The sequence below is a fragment of the Benincasa hispida genome, chromosome 10, assembly GCF_027475165.1.
Source record: "Benincasa hispida cultivar pf3 chromosome 10, pf3_genome.v1.1, whole genome shotgun sequence".
In the NCBI taxonomy this organism is placed as follows: Eukaryota; Viridiplantae; Streptophyta; class Magnoliopsida; order Cucurbitales; family Cucurbitaceae; genus Benincasa; species Benincasa hispida.
This window is the reverse complement of record NC_143487.1, coordinates 61933606-61952001: the sequence shown is the minus strand read 5'-3', so window position 1 is coordinate 61952001 and position 18396 is coordinate 61933606. Positions and strand designations below refer to the sequence as shown.

General features: G+C 32.8%; 2 protein-coding genes across 16 annotated transcripts; one reads left to right on the top strand and one right to left on the bottom strand.

The window, feature by feature from the left end:
* The first annotated feature begins 2025 nt into the window (after positions 1-2025).
* Positions 2026-8792, top strand: LOC120087917 (myrcene synthase, chloroplastic-like). Its single transcript, XM_039044929.2, has 7 exons — positions 2026-2296; positions 4919-5204; positions 5897-6275; positions 6464-6682; positions 7681-7819; positions 7899-8150; positions 8238-8792. The coding sequence occupies exons 1-7, from the start codon at positions 2294-2296 to the stop codon at positions 8532-8534; spliced, it is 1575 nt and encodes a 524-aa protein (XP_038900857.2). The 5' UTR covers positions 2026-2293; the 3' UTR covers positions 8535-8792.
* Positions 8793-9865: 1073 nt separating this feature from the next.
* On the bottom strand, positions 9866-17867 carry SERAT1;1 (serine acetyltransferase 1;1). Of its 15 annotated transcripts, XM_090305839.1 has the most exons (6): positions 17605-17823; positions 17335-17393; positions 17015-17098; positions 12120-12250; positions 11170-11564; positions 9866-10579 (listed from the first exon to the last, which is right to left on the bottom strand). In XM_090305839.1, exons 5-6 carry the CDS (start codon positions 11560-11562, stop codon positions 10088-10090), a joined length of 885 nt encoding a protein of 294 aa, XP_090161965.1. In that variant the 5' UTR covers positions 11563-11564; positions 12120-12250; positions 17015-17098; positions 17335-17393; positions 17605-17823; the 3' UTR covers positions 9866-10087. The 15 variants fall into 15 exon arrangements, with proteins under 15 accessions (XP_090161965.1, XP_038901095.1, XP_038901096.1 ...); XM_039045167.2 differs by lacking the exon at positions 17335-17393 and having other exon boundaries at positions 17605-17839; XM_039045168.2 differs by lacking the exon at positions 17335-17393 and having other exon boundaries at positions 12120-12243; positions 17605-17832.
* Positions 17868-18396: the final 529 nt, after the last annotated feature.

The following is an 18396-nucleotide window of genomic DNA, read 5'->3' as shown; positions in this document are numbered from 1 at the left end:
GTATTTATTGGTTAGTTTTGGTGTTTCTAGGGCAAGCCGTCTTTTGCCTTGATCAGAGTTTTTTTTTTTCTTTTCGAAAAAATATTTTAAATGAAGATTCTTCGTGAAGAAGAATGGTGATTCTTTGTGAAGCTTGATTTGTTCAAGCAGTTTGTTAGTAGAGTTGTTCAAAACACTAGTGAGTGGTTATTCATCTGGCAGGTGAAAAGAAGGTGAGGTCATTGTTGCAGTAAGAGATTTAGGCTCCCCCTAAATCTGTAGACTCATTTAAAGCAGAAGTCGTGTTAAGGGGAGCCTAACTTACTCATTAGTAATTCAGTTATGTATAAAACGATTTAATATAATTTTAGTTGAAGTGTATGTTGTAAAACTAAATTACATACTAGTGGATTTCTTTTCAACTAGGTGGAGTTATACCGACGTAGTTGTAGTTATACCGAACTGGGTGTTTAACAATTTTCTGTGTTCTTTCTCTCTTATCTCTCTTCCTATTGTTTTTACCTTTGTCTGTGACATCTTTCCTAGCTTGTGACATCATTGTGATTTACCATTTATTTCATCTACTTTTAACAAATGGTCTAAAAAATTGGGCCAACTTTTGAAAATTGTTTGATAATCATTTGAATTTTTCTTTTTGAGCCTATATCGTCTATATTTCTTACAGTGATTTTGCATCTTTCTTAAATAAAATTATTGAATTCTTAGTCAAATTCTAAAAAGAAAAACAACTTTTTTAAAGCTACTTTGTTTATTTCTCAAAATTTGGCTTAGTTTTTTAAACCATTGGTGAAAAGTAGATAACAAAAGAAGAAATTTAGACGTGAAACTAGTGTTCATAGACTTAATGTAAAAAATAAAAATAGTTATCAAACGAGGCCTAAGGGTTCATATCAATGTTTTAAATATTAGTTATTACTTTACATAGGTGATCAAAGAAGAAAAATGATTGGGAAAGGAAAAAAAGATTAGAACCAACAAAAAAAAAAAAAAAAGATGATGTTGACGTGATATTAAATGAAGAAAGAGAATGATAGTGTGGAGGTTTAAAAAAGAATAATGATTTATGTGGACGGAGAAGACATAATTATTGAATGAATTAAAACCACAAAAGCCATTGGACTTAGAAACAAGACAAAGGAGAACTTCGAATCTTGAAAATAAAATATTTTTAATAGACCACTTATAATTTCGAAATTATATTTAGATATAGAAAATGAGTCAAACCTATTTATAAATATAATAAAATGTCTTGATAAAAATCTAATTAATTAAATGTCTATAAATATAGTTAGATTACAATGATATTTGCTATATCTAAAAATATTTATAACAGATTTATTATTTAAAATAATTACTTTATAATTTTTTGAATAACCACTTAAACTTTGATTCAATTTATTTTAGGCCAAACAAGAATTGGAACGATTTACAATCTGAATAGTTCTCAATAGGTTGTTATTTTACGAAATTATTCTTTTTTTAACTAACTATTATGAAATTTTATTAAATTTATGATTATGTTTAATTATAAAGAAATTGTAATGATTTCAATCATTTATTATGAAATTTCTCTTCTTTTTTTTTTGTTGGAAAGTATTATTGAGAAATATTTGACATGTTTTATTTTTATTTAAGGGAATATTTGACGTGCGAGTTCGAAATCGAAATTTGGGAATCAAAATGTCTTCGAATTTATTCGAGGGAGCTTTGAAATCATTTGGAGCGTAGATTTCTATTGCCTGTGTTTAGTTTATCTTGAGAAGATCACTAGTGAATGAAAAAAAAAATGGTGAAATAAAATACCAAACAAATTTAGGGAGCCACACATGGCTAAACTTAGCATTTCTAGAATGTTTCTTTTTTCTTTTTTCTTTTTTCTATTTTTTCATCTACCCCTTTTATAGAGGATTTTGGTTTTTCTCTTCCCTTTTTCTAGTTTTCTACATAAATACTTATGTTTCTTCTAATGTTTCAATTTTAAACTTTTCAATTATTTTTCTGCTTAGGTTTTTTTCAATAACATTTGATATATAAAATCAGTGGACTTAATTTTGCTTTGTGAATATATGAGAATGAGCATTCTCCATCTTCCCCTTCCTCTTTATCCTCCCATCTCTCATCTTACCTCCACACAAAGTAATCTTCCTTCTTCTCCTAACTTCTATGTTCTTTGCCAAATGGATAAGACATCCATGGTCCTCATTAGAAAAGTTTCTCATAATTCTATTGTTCGACGATCTGCAAATTACCGACCTCCTATTTGGAAGCATGAGTTTATTCAAAGAGTGAATTCATGGTAATTCTTCCCATAAATTTTTTCTTGTTATTCTACACATTTTTAGTCACACTATAACCATATGCTTCATAATAACTATAAAAATTCAATTTCCTTCTTTTGTGTCATTTGCTTCATAGTTCATAGTATCTATCTATCATTCGAAAGTTCAGGAACCACTACCATTGTATTGAAAACGTACATATGTTTAAAGCCTATTTGAGTTGATCAATTTTCAAGTTTGTTCTTTTTTCTTTTTTCTTTTTTAAAGGTTAAATTATAAAAAATGCTCATGAACTTTATATTTTGTGCCAAAAATGTCTTTGAAATTTCAAAAATATCTTTAAACTTTCAAAAAAGAGTTCAAAAATACCCTTGTTAGTTTTAGACGAAAACCGTTAAAGTTTTGTTTAAAAAATACTCTTGAACTTTAAAAACGTTTCAAAAATACCCTTAACTTCATAAGAGTACAGAAATACCTCTAACATTAGTATTTGAACAAAAACTGTTAATTTATCGTGACAAAAATGACTTTAAAAATTAAAAGAAAAAAATTTAAAAATGCTCCCACTGATCAATTTGTTTGAAGTTTTCTTAAGTTCGAAAAGAACCAACTTTCAAATAAGTTATATAGATATCCTTGTTGTTTTCATATAGAGTATTTTCATATTTCTCTTAATTTTCTAATTTTTAGCTTACATCAGTTTTCTCAATAACCAAAATTTAAGTTAAAACATAAAATACCATAAAATTTCACACAATTTCACAAAATTAAAATCTCCTCTAAAATATACCAAAATAATAAATAGTCAAATAAAAAAAGTCTTTGACTATTTATCGTACATATAGGTACTCTCATATTTATCTTAATTTTCTATTTCTTAGCTTGCACCAATTTTCTCAAGAACCAAAACATACCAAACACTGCGACGCTAAAGACCCCATCATAAAGTGTCTTGGAGAGCAAATTGCAAAAAGTGCCTCTTCATGCGTACATATCAAATCGAGAGTGTTGTAGGTCGCAAGGCAGCGACGCAACGCTTGCTTAGTAGACTATCTCTGTGAATGGTGCGGGGCACAAATGTTGTAGCACTTGCGCAATGTCATGCCTCCCCTTGCTCAATTTTACCGTTTTACCTCCCATTGCTTGTTAATTGCTCCATTTAAATCCAAATTGCATCTGAAATGTCCCAACAGCTTCTTTTGCTTGATAATTTATCTATGAACTAAAATAAATATTAAATTTCTAAGAACCAATAGATTTAGGCTGATACATTTTTCATTTGACTGTTTATTGTTTTGATATTTTCAAGTGAAGATTTTGATTTTGGAATTTTGTGAAATTTTGTGGTATTTTATATATTAACTTAAAAAAAATATTTGGGTTGTTGAAAAAATTGGTGTAAGCTCAGAATTGAAAAATTAGGAGAAATATGAGAGTAACTATATTAAAAAGATGAGGATATCTATATAATTTAATTTAAAATTGATTCTTTTCGAACTTAAGAAAACTTCAAACATATTGATCTGTAAGAACATTTTTTATTTATTTTTTAATTATTAAAGATATTTTTATCACAAGGAATTAACCGTTTTTGTTCAAATACTAATGGTGGAGATTGTTCAAATACTAATGGTGGAGATATTTTTTAACTCCTATTAAGTTAAGGGTATTTTTGAAACATTTTGAAAATTTAGGGGCATTTTTTAAATAAAACTTTAATGGTTTCCATCTAAAACTAATGGCAAGTGTATTTTTTAACTCATTTTGAAAGTTTAAGAATATTTTTGAAACTTTTGAAATATCATGAACATTTTTTACACAAAATGTAAAGTTTAGAAGATTTTTTATAATTTTTTTTTAAATTAACTTTTGAACTTTTGATATTATGTCTGTCCGAATATGTAATATGCCTTTAAGCTTTCAAAAAATATTTTAATTTAGTCCTAAATATTTATATGGTCTATCCATATCTTAAAAATTAAAAGCAACCACATTATTTTATGATTTGTTTTGTACATAGAATCTTAGGGGACATTTCAAGAATTGAATTGATTATTATGGTCAATAGTTATTATATTTCGTGGATTATAATAATTTATATTTTGGATGCAGATTATTTTAGTATGAGTTAATGAGGACGAGAGAGAATAGATAGCAAAATAATAAACACAGTAATAAAAGAGGGATTTGAAATACCAATATTGTAATTAATTGTGAGTTATAATAGTTGGAAACATAAATCTACTATTATAATTGGAAGTCAATGGTATTATAATTAGAAGTCCAAATACTGAGTTGGCTATAATGACTCATTATATCCAATTGAATTAAGTTAGAGTCCAAATTGCTCCATGGTTTATTCTCAACTTACCTGTAATTTATATATGACGTGACTTATGGACATGTGATGCTTCATATATAAATTTTGAATTTAGAGGCTACAAAAGTATTTTAAAGTTTTTTTCTTTAAAAAAAAACTTACCCTAAAATTATAATTTTGAGCGTATTTTAGTGGGAATATTGAATCATCGACTTCTGAAATGAGGATAGATGTTTTGACAACATGATATTAAAAGTACTAAATTAGATTTGATGAGCCAATAAAACAAGTTGATAAAATATACTTGTTTTAATTTCAGGAGGAGAGGTGTTTCAATAAAAGGAATATGCTAATAAGAAGATTGAAAATGATGCTCAACAAAGAATTATTGATTGGTGATAGTTTGAAAGGATTGGAGGTTGTTGATGAATTGAAAAGGTTGGGATTGTCATATCACTTTCAAATGGAAATAAATCAAATATTAGAGAGTATGAATGAAAAATTCCAAAATGGAGGAGAGGGTTTAGAATGGAAAAACAAAAGCTTATATGCTACATCTCTTCATTTTAGAATTTCAAGGCAACACGGCTATCACATCCCTCTAGGTAGACTTTTGTTTTGCTCCATATAATTTAGTAAATCATTTGAGAGAAAACATGTATAATTTTTTTTTAAAAAAAAATAAGAAACTAAAATTAAAATAGTTATCAAACAAATTATTAAATCTACCTTTGCTTTTTAGCCTTTAAAAATAAAAAATAAAGCCACTTATTAAATAATAATTTGAATTTTTTTTTTCATTTACTTGAAAATTAGCATTATTTTCCAATTTTTAATGTGTATTTTTTAATATTTGAATTATGTAACAAAAACACAAGCAAAAAAGAAATCTAATTAGTTAAGACCTTTTTTAGTCAACTATAAAATTTTTAAATAAAATTACATTTTTATTCAATTTAAGTTTCACGCACCCTTTTCTCAAACAAAAAAAAAATATATATATATATTTCTTTAATATTTTTTTAAAAAAAATTGGCGAATGTCAGATTTTAATTAGGTGCAACAAGGACGGCACAAGAGATGAGTGTAACCCAACTGCATTAAAGTTTTTTCCTTTAAAAAGGGTTCATGTTCTTTCTAAAATTTTAAAATGTATTTTTTTCCTTTTGAGCTCTAAGAAATAGGTAAATAATAATGGATTTGAAAGATGGATGGCGTCATTTTTATTTATTTATTTATTTTCATGTCTACATTAACAAAATTAAATGATTAAGTCATTTTCATTGATTACATGTAGAGGTATTCAACAGGTTTAGGGATGAACTAGAAAATTTGGATAGTATTTGTGAAGAGAAAGCTAAAGGAATGTTATCATTTTACGAAGCTTCCTTCTTGGCAATGGAAGATGAAAGCTTTATGGATGAAGCCAGACAATTTGCCGTCCGACATCTTTCAAAATACCTTAAATCCAACAATAATGATGAAATAATTTGTACTATGATAAGCCATGCTCTTGAACTCCCACTTCATTGGAGAATGCCAAGATTGGAGGCTAGATGGTTTATCGATGTGTGCCAAAAAAAACCCGAAGCAAATTCGATGTTGTTGGAATTAGCTAAACTAGACTTCAACGTTATCCAATCCATACATCTTGATGACCTAAAAGATGTATCTAGGTAATTAATAAGAGTCTATATGGAAGATGTTCTAAGCGTTAAAATAACTCAGAAATTAATTATTTTCGAGTAGTTTAAAAAGTCATTTCAAATCGATATTAAGTTTCGTACCTATAATATTCTTCCATTTATTCATTCTCATATCTCTTTATTAACATATTGTAGTGGCTGTTTTGTTGTGTATGAAGGTGGTGGAAGAGCACAGGGCTTGGAGAAAAACTTGAGTTTGCAAGGGATAGATTGATGGCTAATTTCTTTTGGTCTGTGGGAATGGGATGTGAACCTCATCTTGGATATCTTAGAACAATGTCCACAAAAATTGCTTCATTAATAACAATTATTGATGATGTTTATGATGTCTATGGAACTTTGGACGAACTCGAACTCTTTACCGACGTCGTTGAGAGGTAATTTATCTTTTTCGTTCATTTCTGTGTACAAGAACTCTTTTAGCTTAGTGAAGCAAACAAACAAACAATAAAAACTTGTTGTTTTGTTGATATATTTTGGTTAAGGAATTATTTTGGTTAAGGAATTAAGTTCGAATATATTTCCTTTTATTATGTGAATTTGTTGTTACAATTTTGGATATAGTTTGTTATAGAAAATTAAAATATTTTTTAGAAAATATCTTTCTTCCAACGCATATTAACGTGAACAAAAAAATTAAATATTTCTTTTCACTCTACGTCGATGCCTCGTGCGTGGACAAAAATGAGCTTCCGCCATTTCTACTTTCTGCCGACATATCATGTTTGGGCAACAATTGCACTACTACTCACGTTTTTCCGTTGCATCGGCAAAAAGTTATTTCTATCCATATACCATGCATATAGAAATCACATTTCTATCCACGTTTTTCTATTCGTCGACAGAAAGTTTTTGTACCGACGTATGGTGCATGAGTAGATATCACACTTCTGCCTACAGTTGTAGTTGCGTCGGCAGAAACAACTTTTTGTCAATATAGCTTGCGTGGCCAAAAGTGAATTTCTACCAACGCTTTTTATTTTGTGTTGGCAGAAGTTCTAGCAATCAACTTCTGCCAACGCTTTTTAAAAAATACGGCGACACTTTTCTGCGTCGGTAGAGAGTAAAATTCTTACAGTGAGTCGATCCCACTACCCATAAAGTTGTTCCTTCTTCTATGAAAACACACCCTCCGGTGCCGCCAATCTAGTCAATTCATCTAGATGAAGATGCAACTAGAGGTGACATCGAGGACGCAATAGTATGTGTAGAGGAAGAGAATGTGGGTAGTGTGATAGGCTCATTGAGCTTGATGGGTTCGCAGCTATGGAGAAACCCATTTTCTTATCGAACAAATTATTTAATTGGAATCTTTTATTATGTTTTGTTTTCTCCTTCTAATAAAATAATCTTGCATGTTATGTTGTACTTACAGATGGGATATTGCTGCAATTGATTCATTACCAAATTACATGAAAATATGCTTTATTGCTCTCCACAACACCATCAACGATATGACTTTCCATGCAGCCAAAGATCATGGAGTTAATGTCATTCAATATTTTAAAAAAATGGTAACTTTCATTCTTATCGGAAACTTCTGTTTTTCATTACACAAAATCATTCTTAGCAACTCAGCATTAAATATTGTAGTGGATAGATTTATGCAAAAAAGCATTCTTGGTAGAGGCAAAGTGGTATTACACCAATTATAAACCAACATTCCAAGAGTATTTGGACAATGCATGGATCTCAGTATCAGGATCTCTTCTTCTCCTTCATGCTTATGTCTTTGCCACAAACTCAATTACAATAGAAGCTTTGGAATGCTTGCAAGATTATCCTCATATTATTCAACATTCATCCGTCATCTTTTGTCTTGCCAACGACTTAGCTTCATCATCGGTATTTCTTCTAAAATAATATCCTTAATCCTACTTGTATATGCTATTAAATATTTCTTAATATTGATAACGAAATTTTTCTAAATAGGAGGAAGCAAAGAGAGGAGAAGTCACTAAATCTATTCAATGCTACATGAATGACACAGGTGCTTCAGAACAAGAAGCACGACGATATATAAAGGATTTTATTATGGAATCATGGAAGAAAATGAATGAAGAAGTTCAAACTTTGAATTCTTCACCATTATTCTCAAAGGGTTTCATTGAAATAGCCTTAAATCTAGCTAGAGTTTCTCACACAGTCTATCAACATAGAGATGGTCACACTGTTGAAGATTATGAGACCATGGATCGTGTATTATCTTTATTTATCGAGCCTGCTTAGATTCAGACATACAAACTTCAAATATTGTATTTTTTGTTGGATTAATGTGCAGAGAGTCAAATGGTAGTTAGAAACTAGTTTTAATTAAGGAGAAAGGAAAAGCTCCTCTTTAGACATATGGAAAAAGGGCCTATTGTAAAGTAATGGACTTCCATTTAAATATATAAACAAAAAAATTAAGGTATGTCTAGATTTATGCACAAAGATTCGTAGACTTGGTATAAATTTTTATGTATATATAAAAATTACTTCTTCTAAGTGTATTGAGATGACTTAAATATGTTACCTCCCCATCTAAAAGGAACAGAGAAGGCATGGAATAGGAATATGTTCTCACTTCTAAAAGGAGTTGGAAAATAATCGGATCCTATAGTTTTTTGTTTCAGTTCAATCATCTTCTCGAAGATAATAAAACTGATTTTTCTTCTGTCCATAGATATAGCTAATAAACCATTAGTGAATCACATAAATATATTTGTTGTTTTCTTCAAGATGTATGGTTTGAACATATGTCCATAGATATAGCTAATACACCATTAGTGAATCACATAAATATATTTGTTGTTTTCTTCAAGATGTATGGTTTGAACATAAAGATCGATTAAATTCACTAGAGACACTTTTATTACCTATGGCAGATCTAGATGCAATCTTTATTAAACCAACAAGGATTGTGGGGTATTATTGTTTGAAAAACTAAAGATAATTTCTAGGTAGGTGACCACCGAACCCTTGACCTTTTAGTCATTTATTAAGACTTTTTTTTACCACTAGACCAACCTATGATGATTAACTTAATTAAGGTGTAAAAATATTTGTCTATAAATTTAGGCACTTGATCCAGCTTTTCTGCATCAAGTAGGTCGTCTACTTGAGATTACTTAAACTAGAGTTCCTATAATCGAATTTACAAGTTAGTGATTCATTCCTTTAAACTAGATTGTTTAGTGAGCGTAATTGAAAAGCCAAAATAAACGAGGACACGTCTGTTGAGTGCCTGAGTATCTATGAAAATACCACCTTAAGAATCACTTGTATTTATATTCCATTCCTCCAAACAGGTCCAAAGTAAAATTAATGGAAAACACAGTTATCAAGTCAAATGATAAACAAGAAACTCAGAGTCAAGACGAAACAATCCTCCAATGATGGTGGTGGCAATAATCTGCAAACTGGGATACCTTTTTATCTTTTCTATCATTCAATACATCCCCACTATTTCCATTATCACTTCTCAATTTAGAGACACCAGAGTATTGCTGAGAAAAGATGAATGTGAATCATAGATTCATAACAAAAGGGACAAAAAAAAAATGGAGGATCATCCGAGCTAGTTTTGAAGTTACTGCATTTTATTTATTTGCCAAAAAGTTGAGTCTGGAAAGCAGTGGCAGAAGTGTGTGAATATACTACAGGGGAAACCAAAAAGATTGTTGATGTATCGTATCCTGCTCTAATGGCTACTGTAATGACAAGGGCATAATGGAAAGTAAAATCCACCATTGCAATGCCAGATAGATGAAAACGTAGAACACTCATTGTATAAAATGCTATCAAATTATGTAATCTGACCATTCGGATATGAAAGAAGTATGGTCCATGGACTCTCCAGGAATATCCTCAAGCTGTGATGGCTTCTCCTTTCCCCCCACCAGTCTTGCGGGATTGCCCACAGCAGTCGTTCGTGGTGGCACATCAATTAGCACCACCGATCCTGCCCCGATTTTAGCTCCTTCTCCAATCTTCACATTGCCGAGAATGGTGGCTCCAGCGCCAATTAAAACTCCATCCCCAATCTTTGGATGCCTGTCTCCGCACATCTTTCCTGTTCCTCCAAGAGTGACATGATGAAGAATTGAGACATTGTTGCCTATCACTGCCGTCTCACCCACCACTACACCAGTAGCATGATCGAACAGAATGCCTTTCCCAATTCTTGCTGCGGGGTGAATGTCGACGGCAAAGACATCAGCAATGCGAGATTGAAGTGCCAGTGCTAGTGGCCTACGTGATTGATTCCACAGCTTGTGAGCCACACGATGGGCCTAAACGAGAAATGACTTACAGTATTAGTAAAACCAAATAGACCATATAGTTCATAAAATATTCAAAACAAGAGACACAATTACACAAAAATGTCCTTGGACTACACAAAGCATTTAAACATAAAAGATGCTTTTACATTTAGAGCCACACGATGAGTCTAAATGAGAAATGACTACTGTATTAGTAAAACCAAATATTCCATATAGTTCATAAAATATTCAAAACAAGAGAAATATTCCATATAGTTCATAAAATATTCAAAACAAGAGACACAAATCTACATTTGGTAACTTTTCCTAAGACATGTATGTATCCAATAAAGAATCAGCATGTGAAAAGTCCTTATTCTTTGTTCTATATATCATTACCTTTTGTATTTCTGCTTGTGCTTTAGATGCAAAAAAAAAAAAAAAAAAAAAAAAATGTCCCCAGTCAACTCATAAAATCACAATCTTTGAAGCAGTAAATAGAACAATGAACAGACTGATCAAATCTAAGAACACATCAATTTTCAACTCATCAAAATGAACCCCAAGAAAAACGCCATTTCACCAAATTCAGAAGAAAATTGCAATTTACAATCTCTCACCTGGCAGGCTAAGAATCCTTTGTAATTGAGGAGGCAATGTGAGAATGAAACACAAGCTGGGTCGCGTTCACGAGCCGCTCGCAAATCAGCGACAGCGGCTGATCGTAGACAGTAATCAGTGGAGAAAGCGTTGAGGAAAAGATCATAAAGGAGAGTAGAAAGAAGTGTGGAGGAGCAAAGTTTGTTCCCCAAATGAAACGAAAGTGATCTCTCGAGCGATGAATGCGACAAAATCGTCGAGTAAAGATAGCTAGCCAATGCAGGCTCTGACTCGGCGTCTCGCCGTGCCTCTGCTTTAATCTGCCCCCATAGCCATGTCTCATCGTTGTTCATAGTAGACTCCACCACCGTCGTTGGAGACTGAGACGAAAACCGAAGCTCACTGACTGGCATGGCTGGAAAAATGGAAGTAAAGTAACTAAACTACAAACGACGGCAATATAACCAATAGTGAGAGGAAATGAAATGGAAATCTAGAATGCTATGGTCTTAAACCAAGAATTAACATTGTCAAAAAAAGAAAAATAAAAAAGGGTACAATGACTAAACTACAAACTATGACAATATAACCGATAACAAGGGAAAATGAAATGACAATCTAGAACTCTGTGGCCCTGAACCTGAACTTGACATTGTCAAAAAAATGGAAGTACAATGATTAAACTATAAACAATTGTCATCGATAACAAAGAGAAATAAGTGAAAATCTAGAATTCCATGCGCCCACCAATATGACAAGAGTGGTTTCCATTTGGCTCCAAAAACGGCTAAATTTGGTTACAGGTCGAATGCTATTTTCCATGCAGAAATTATAGAAACTGTACATTTGCGAGGGCCTTTAAACGAACAGCAATTTACAAAGATGCACTTTATGTTGTCAATTTTTATTTTTTCTTTCTAAACTTAACAATGCCTCTTTGAGTTCAACGTGTAAGAATCAAACTATCAACCTGATAATCAATAACTGTTGGAGTGCCTTGAATTTGTTATGTGGCGCTTCGAACAACCAAGTACGGGATCTCGTTGTCCGGTCAGCGAGCCGAGGTCTAAGGCGTGGGTTTGGGAGCAATGCCCCTGAAACCTATTCAAAATTTATAGTTAGCATATTTAATAATTTATGGTTATTTACGATTATGACCCTAGGGCTTAGAAAAGTGCAATATATAAACTCTCTAACCCTAGTGGCATTGTTTTGTATTCTGAAAACATTCTTTCTAATAATATTGTTCTCTTTTTGCCCCATAGACATAGCTAATATACTGTTAGTGAACCATGTATGTGTGTCGATCTTCCCTCACGTTTTCTTTTTTGTATTATTTACTTGTCAATTTCGTAACAAACTGGCATCAGGACCTATTCGTTAGGGTTTCGAAATTCCGCATTTGTTCGACAATTAAGAATGTCTGGCGTAAATGTAAAAATCAACAAAATCGCCAGGAGGAACAGTTTCAATTTATGGAAAATTAACATGCGATCCCAGCTAAAGCAATGGGGTTATGGGCACCGCTGACTGGTGAGTCAAAGAAGGCAACTGCGGATGACGAAGAATGGAAGACTCTAGAGGAGAAGGCTCATTTGACGATCATGTTATGTTTGGCTGATGACGTCATCATCGAGGTCGCTGATGAAGATACTGTCGCTAGTCTTTGGTTGAAGTTGGAAAGTCTTTACATGACGAAATCTTTAACCAAAAAGTTGTCTATGAAGAAATGTCTGTATCATCCACGTATGCAGGAAGCTACATCTCTTCGAGACCATCTTGATCAATTAAATAAAATCTTATTTGATCTGCGTAACGTAGAGATTAAGGTTGATAATAAGGATGCTACCTTAATTTTGTTGATATCTTTACCCCCATCGTATGGGACTTTCGTTGACTCATATATTGGAGGGAAGAAACTTTGACCTTGAATATACAAAGTCCACGTTGCTTACGAGAGAGAACCGTCAGAATGCAGTAAGTTCAGGTACAAAAAGTCAGGCATCTGGATTAGCTACTGTAGGGAGCAAGGGGCATAAAAATTCTGATAAGCAAAAGTCGAACCAAAAAAATAAATCTCCGAAGTCCAAGTGTTCTAAGTCAAAAGATGGTTGTCACTATTGTAAAGAAAATGAGCATTGGAAAACCAAATGTCCTAAACTAAAAAGGTGTCGGGAAAAGAAAGAAAAGAGTGACAAAAAAGAAGTCTCTTCCCTTGTTATACAAATTGAGATTAATTCTGAAGAAGTTGAGATCAATTCTGAAGGAGATCTAGCTTTAGTTATGAATGGGTTGAGATCAATTCTGAAGGAGATCTAGCTTTAGTTATTAATCCTGAAGAAGTTGAGATCAATTGACATTCTGATGATGAGTGGGTTTTTTATTCTAGGACATCTTATCATATGTGCTCAAATAAAGAGTGATTTCCAACGTATCAGCAAATAAATGGATGAAATGTTAGTATGGCTAACGGTGCTATGTACAAGATAGTTGGAATTGGCTCAATCAAGATACGAACACATAATAGTGTCTTCTACATTTTGGACGAGGTTAGACATGTTCCACTAATGACAAAGAGTTTGATATCCTTTAGTGTACTTGATAGTAAGGCTTATAGTTTTAAAGGTAAATTAGGAGCAATGTATGTCTACAAGGGTTCTGAGGTAGTTCTAAGAGACATAAAACGTGAAACATTATATTTTCTATCAGGTTCCACGATAACAGGTTATGTTGTTGTTGCATCGTCTGTCTTCACAAGGATGATATGACTAAGTTGTGGCATATGAGACTTGGTCATATGAGTGAAAAAGGGATGCAAATTATGTCAAAGAGGGATCTTGTATGTGGGCACAAGGAGCAGGATCTTGAATTCTGTGAACATTGTGTATTTGGGAAGCTTCATCACTGTAAGTTTCCAAGAGGTGTTCATCGTACAAAACAGACACTTGACTACATCCATTCAGATTGTTGAGGACCTCTGAGAGTGGAGTCTAATGAAGAAAGTTGGTACTTTATGTCTATAATTGATGATTACTCGAGAATGACTTGAGTATTTATGATGAAGCATAAAAGTAAAGCCTTCAAGAATTTCAAGCAGTTGAAGATTTTGATTGAAATTCAAACTAGGAAGAAAACCAAAACGTTGCGAATTGATAATGGTCTAGAATTCTATGGGTCTGAGTTCAATGAGTTCTGCAAAACTGAGGGAATTGTTTGTCATCACACTGTCAGGAATACTCCACAGCAAAATAAGATTGCAGAGTGTATGAATCAGACATTGTTCGAGAGAGCGAGGTGCATGCTCTCTAATGCAGGGTTGACTAGAAGGTTTTAGGCAGAAGCAGTAAATACAAAATGTTATCTGATCAACCGTGGACCTAACATAGACATTGATTGTAAAACACCTAATGAGGTGTGGTCTGGTAAGCTTGCAAATTATTCTTTATTAAGAGTTTTTGGTTGTACTATCTACTATCATGTTAATGATGGTAAATTAAAACCAAGAGCTAACAAGGATATATTTGTGGGTTTTGGGGATAGAGTTAAGGGATATAGAGTTTGGTCGCCTTCTGAGAGTAGAGTTATACTTAGTAGGAATGTGATTTTTTATGAGAATTCCATGCTTAACTCAAATGTGAAGTCTGTTGTAATGTCTACTGATGTGGGAAAGAGTAGTAGTGTTAATAAACAGGTGAAGATGAAATTCACTTCAACTGTGAATGAATTACAACACCAAGGTGGAGAAGATCAATACGTTACTATATAAACTGCCGTGCTGCCAAAAACTGGGGTGATTGAAATTTCAGAAAATGTTGTGCTTGATAATTCTAATTGACAAACAGATCGACCAAGTATAGCTCATGACAGAGCTAGAAGTGTTGGTGTTGGACCTCCTAAAAAGTATGGTATTGAAGATATGATTAATTTTGCACTATAGGTTGCTGAAGAGATGGATCCTTATGAGTCATCCACCTATAAAGAAGTTGTGTCATGTAGTGAGTCTGCTTAGTGGCTAACTGCTATAGGAAATGTGATGGAATCCCTTGATAAAAATCATATTTGGAAATTAGTTAAATGGCTTAAGGAGAGGAAGATTATCACTTGTAAATAGGTCTTCAAGAAAAAGGAAGGAATATAATCTTCAGAGGGTATTAAATATAAAGCTTGAGTCATTGCTTTAGGGTTCATACAAAGAGAAGGAGTTGATTATAATAAAATCTTCTCACCAATAGTCAGATATACTTCTATCAAAGTGCTACTAACTATGGAGTATGGTAGAATTTGAAACTTCAGCAACTAGATGTGAAGATAGCTTTCTTGCATGGAGAGTTGGAAGAAGAGATTTATAACCCAGCCAGATAGGTTCCAATGGCCAGGCAAAGAAGATTATGTTTGCAAGTTGAGGTCTTTGTATGAGCTAAAGCAGTCTCCAAGATAGTGGTACAAGCGATTTGGTAGTTATGTGGTTGGACTTGGTTATAACCAGAGTGCATATGATTGTTGTGTATATAACAAAAAAGTTGAAGATGGTTCGATGGTTTATCTACTTTTATATGTAGATAATATGCTCATAGCTGCAAAGTCAAAGCCTAACATTCAGAAGTTGAAGAACCTTCTCAATGCTGAGTTTGATATGAAGGATTTGGGTGTTGCTCAGAAAAAATTAGATACCGAGATCTATAGGGACAGATAAAAATAAGTTTATTCCTATCACAGAAAGGCTATATTCAAAAAATATTATCCAGGTTTGGTATGTCAATAGCTAAGCCATAGATACTCCCAATGCTACAAATGGTCGTTTGTCATCTATGCTTTCACCACAGTCTGAAGCTGAGAAGGAGTATATGTCTCAAGATCCTTATGCTAGTGAAGTGGGAAGTTTGATGCACACTATGGCCTACACTAGGCCTGATACCCATGTTGTTAGTGTTGTCAGCAGGTTCATGGGTCAAGTTATTGTATATTGTGATAGTTTGAGCAATATGCCTAGCCAAGGATCAAGTTCATCATGAGAGAACTAAGCATATTGATGTAAGATATCACTTTTTAAGAAGTGAGCAGAGAGTTAAAATGATGAAAATTGGTACTATTTATAACCCTACTGATATATTCACTAAATCGATTCCACAAGACAAGTTCCAACATTGTTTGGACTTGCTGAATGTTTTGAATTGTTAGTGGTCCCTTATGGGACACACTAAAGCATGAGGGAGACATCTAGCTACGTCTGGCAATGTTGTTTATGTTGCATCTGGTACATCTGTTATCTAGGAGAGAATTCAAGTCCAAGTGGAGATTTGTTGGAATGCCTTGAATTCGTTATATGGACCTTTGAACTACAAAATACGGGGGTGACCCTTGGTCATTTTTATCCAAGTCCTTGAACTCCGATTTCCCCGTGATAATTTTCATTCAAAAAGCATCCGATGATTGGCCTCCATACTCATTCTAGACTCATCACACCAACCCTTGGCCATTTATGCAAAGCATTGATAATCCTCTAAATCCAACATTGAGATGTCACCCCTTGATCATTATTCGAGACAAACTTATATTCACCCAACTTCCCTCTATAAATACACAGGTACTCTAACCTTTTTCGCATACAAACTCACCATAATGCATGAGACCTATAACATGCTTTTCTAAGCAATACTCTGCCAAAATACATAGAATGATAACATGCTCTCACCATAAATCATATGCATAGCAACAGATTATATTCATAAACATAGGGTCACATAATAGCACATCAACATGAATATTAACACGGCATTACAACATGATTAAATGCCAAAAACACATATAATTCAAGAATATAAAGCATTTACAACATAGATAATAGATATAACACAAGTAAACTACCGCATCAAGCTATCAATCAGCAAACAGACCCTTCAAATAGAATCCCACTTAAATAAAGTGCTCCTACAGCAATCCGGAAGGCCCCTAAGCAATAAGACCAAGGCTCTAAAGTCAAAACTCAGTCCAAAACCTTATTTAGAGTTCTAAGGAATGTTCAGAAGATATGTTCTTACCCCAAAAAAAAAAACTGAAGCATTAGTGGAACATTTTGAAACAAGTCCGAATTACAAATAGATAATTTTCAAGAATTATAGACTAATTTACAGCATTTAAAATGGCTTCAAAAAGGTCCAAATAGGTATTTCCCACCTAATTCTTACCGAAAACAACTTGGGTCTTTAATGAAAAGTGTTTTAGTAGTTCCAAAACTAATCAGAATCTACAAAATAGAGCTTTCAACGATTAGAGAGACAATTTAAAGAACCTTAAACTAGTCTCAAAAGGAAATTTAGAGTATCTCCCCGCATAAACTTATCCAAATGGACTTAAATCCTCGATAGAATGTGTCCGAATATGTTTAATCCTACATAGCCCTTAAGAAACGGATAACTCAAATCTAGGGCTAATATGAGTGGGTATAAGTGTCGAACCTGAGGAAAGAGAGAAAAACGCTGGTGTTTGGACCGCGTGGGTTGAAGAAACGAAGTCGCTGAAGTCGTGAAACGGCGTAGGACTCTCGAGGTGGGAATCGTCGAAGAGGCTACTTGGGTTTGGTTTTTGGGTACCGTTCGTCGAAGCTCGAATCGTCGTCGCGTGCAGGCATTTTTGGGTACCGTTTCACGAGAAGAGGTGATGGTTAGGTTTCATCCATTTGTTTTCCATTTCTTATCCTTTTCAAACCAAACTTAACATCAAAATTACCTTTTTAGTCTTTGAATTTTTTTTATCACTTTGGTCTTTTATGTTTCTAAAACAGACATTTTAAGTCCCTGTACTTTGTAAAATATATTTAAAAAGTCTCTCTACTTAACATTGTTATTAAACTTAATCACAAAAATGATTATATGGTTGACATGGCAAAATGAGAGGAAATTTTTATTTTTTAATCTCTCATTTTCTCTTTTTCAAACAACGAGCTCCATTTTCACAATTACATGCTAGCCTGATGCGATAATGATAAAGTCCATTAATTTATTTTAAATGGTTTAAATTTTTTTAATTAATCTTCAAATTTTATTTCTAATGAGATTAGATTTAAAATAATCTTTTTCTTTTTCTTTTATTAGGATTAAAATGAGAAAATAAAATATTAAATTTATAAAATATTTGCCTATACGGGACCTTTGTCTAAGGAACGTTTTGACTAAATTGAGATATTTAAGTTGATCGAAACAGAACACCTCTACCTGAAACCGGTCTGGAAGGTAAATTAGTCAAATATT

Excerpts from the sequence above, each read along its gene's own strand:
- LOC120087917 (XM_039044929.2), top strand. Across the intron at positions 5,205-5,896 it reads CGGCTATCACATCCCTCTAG|AGGTATTCAACAGGTTTAGG; the intron begins GTAGACTTTTGT and ends GATTACATGTAG. Across the intron at positions 7,820-7,898 it reads TTCAATATTTTAAAAAAATG|TGGATAGATTTATGCAAAAA; the intron begins GTAACTTTCATT and ends TAAATATTGTAG.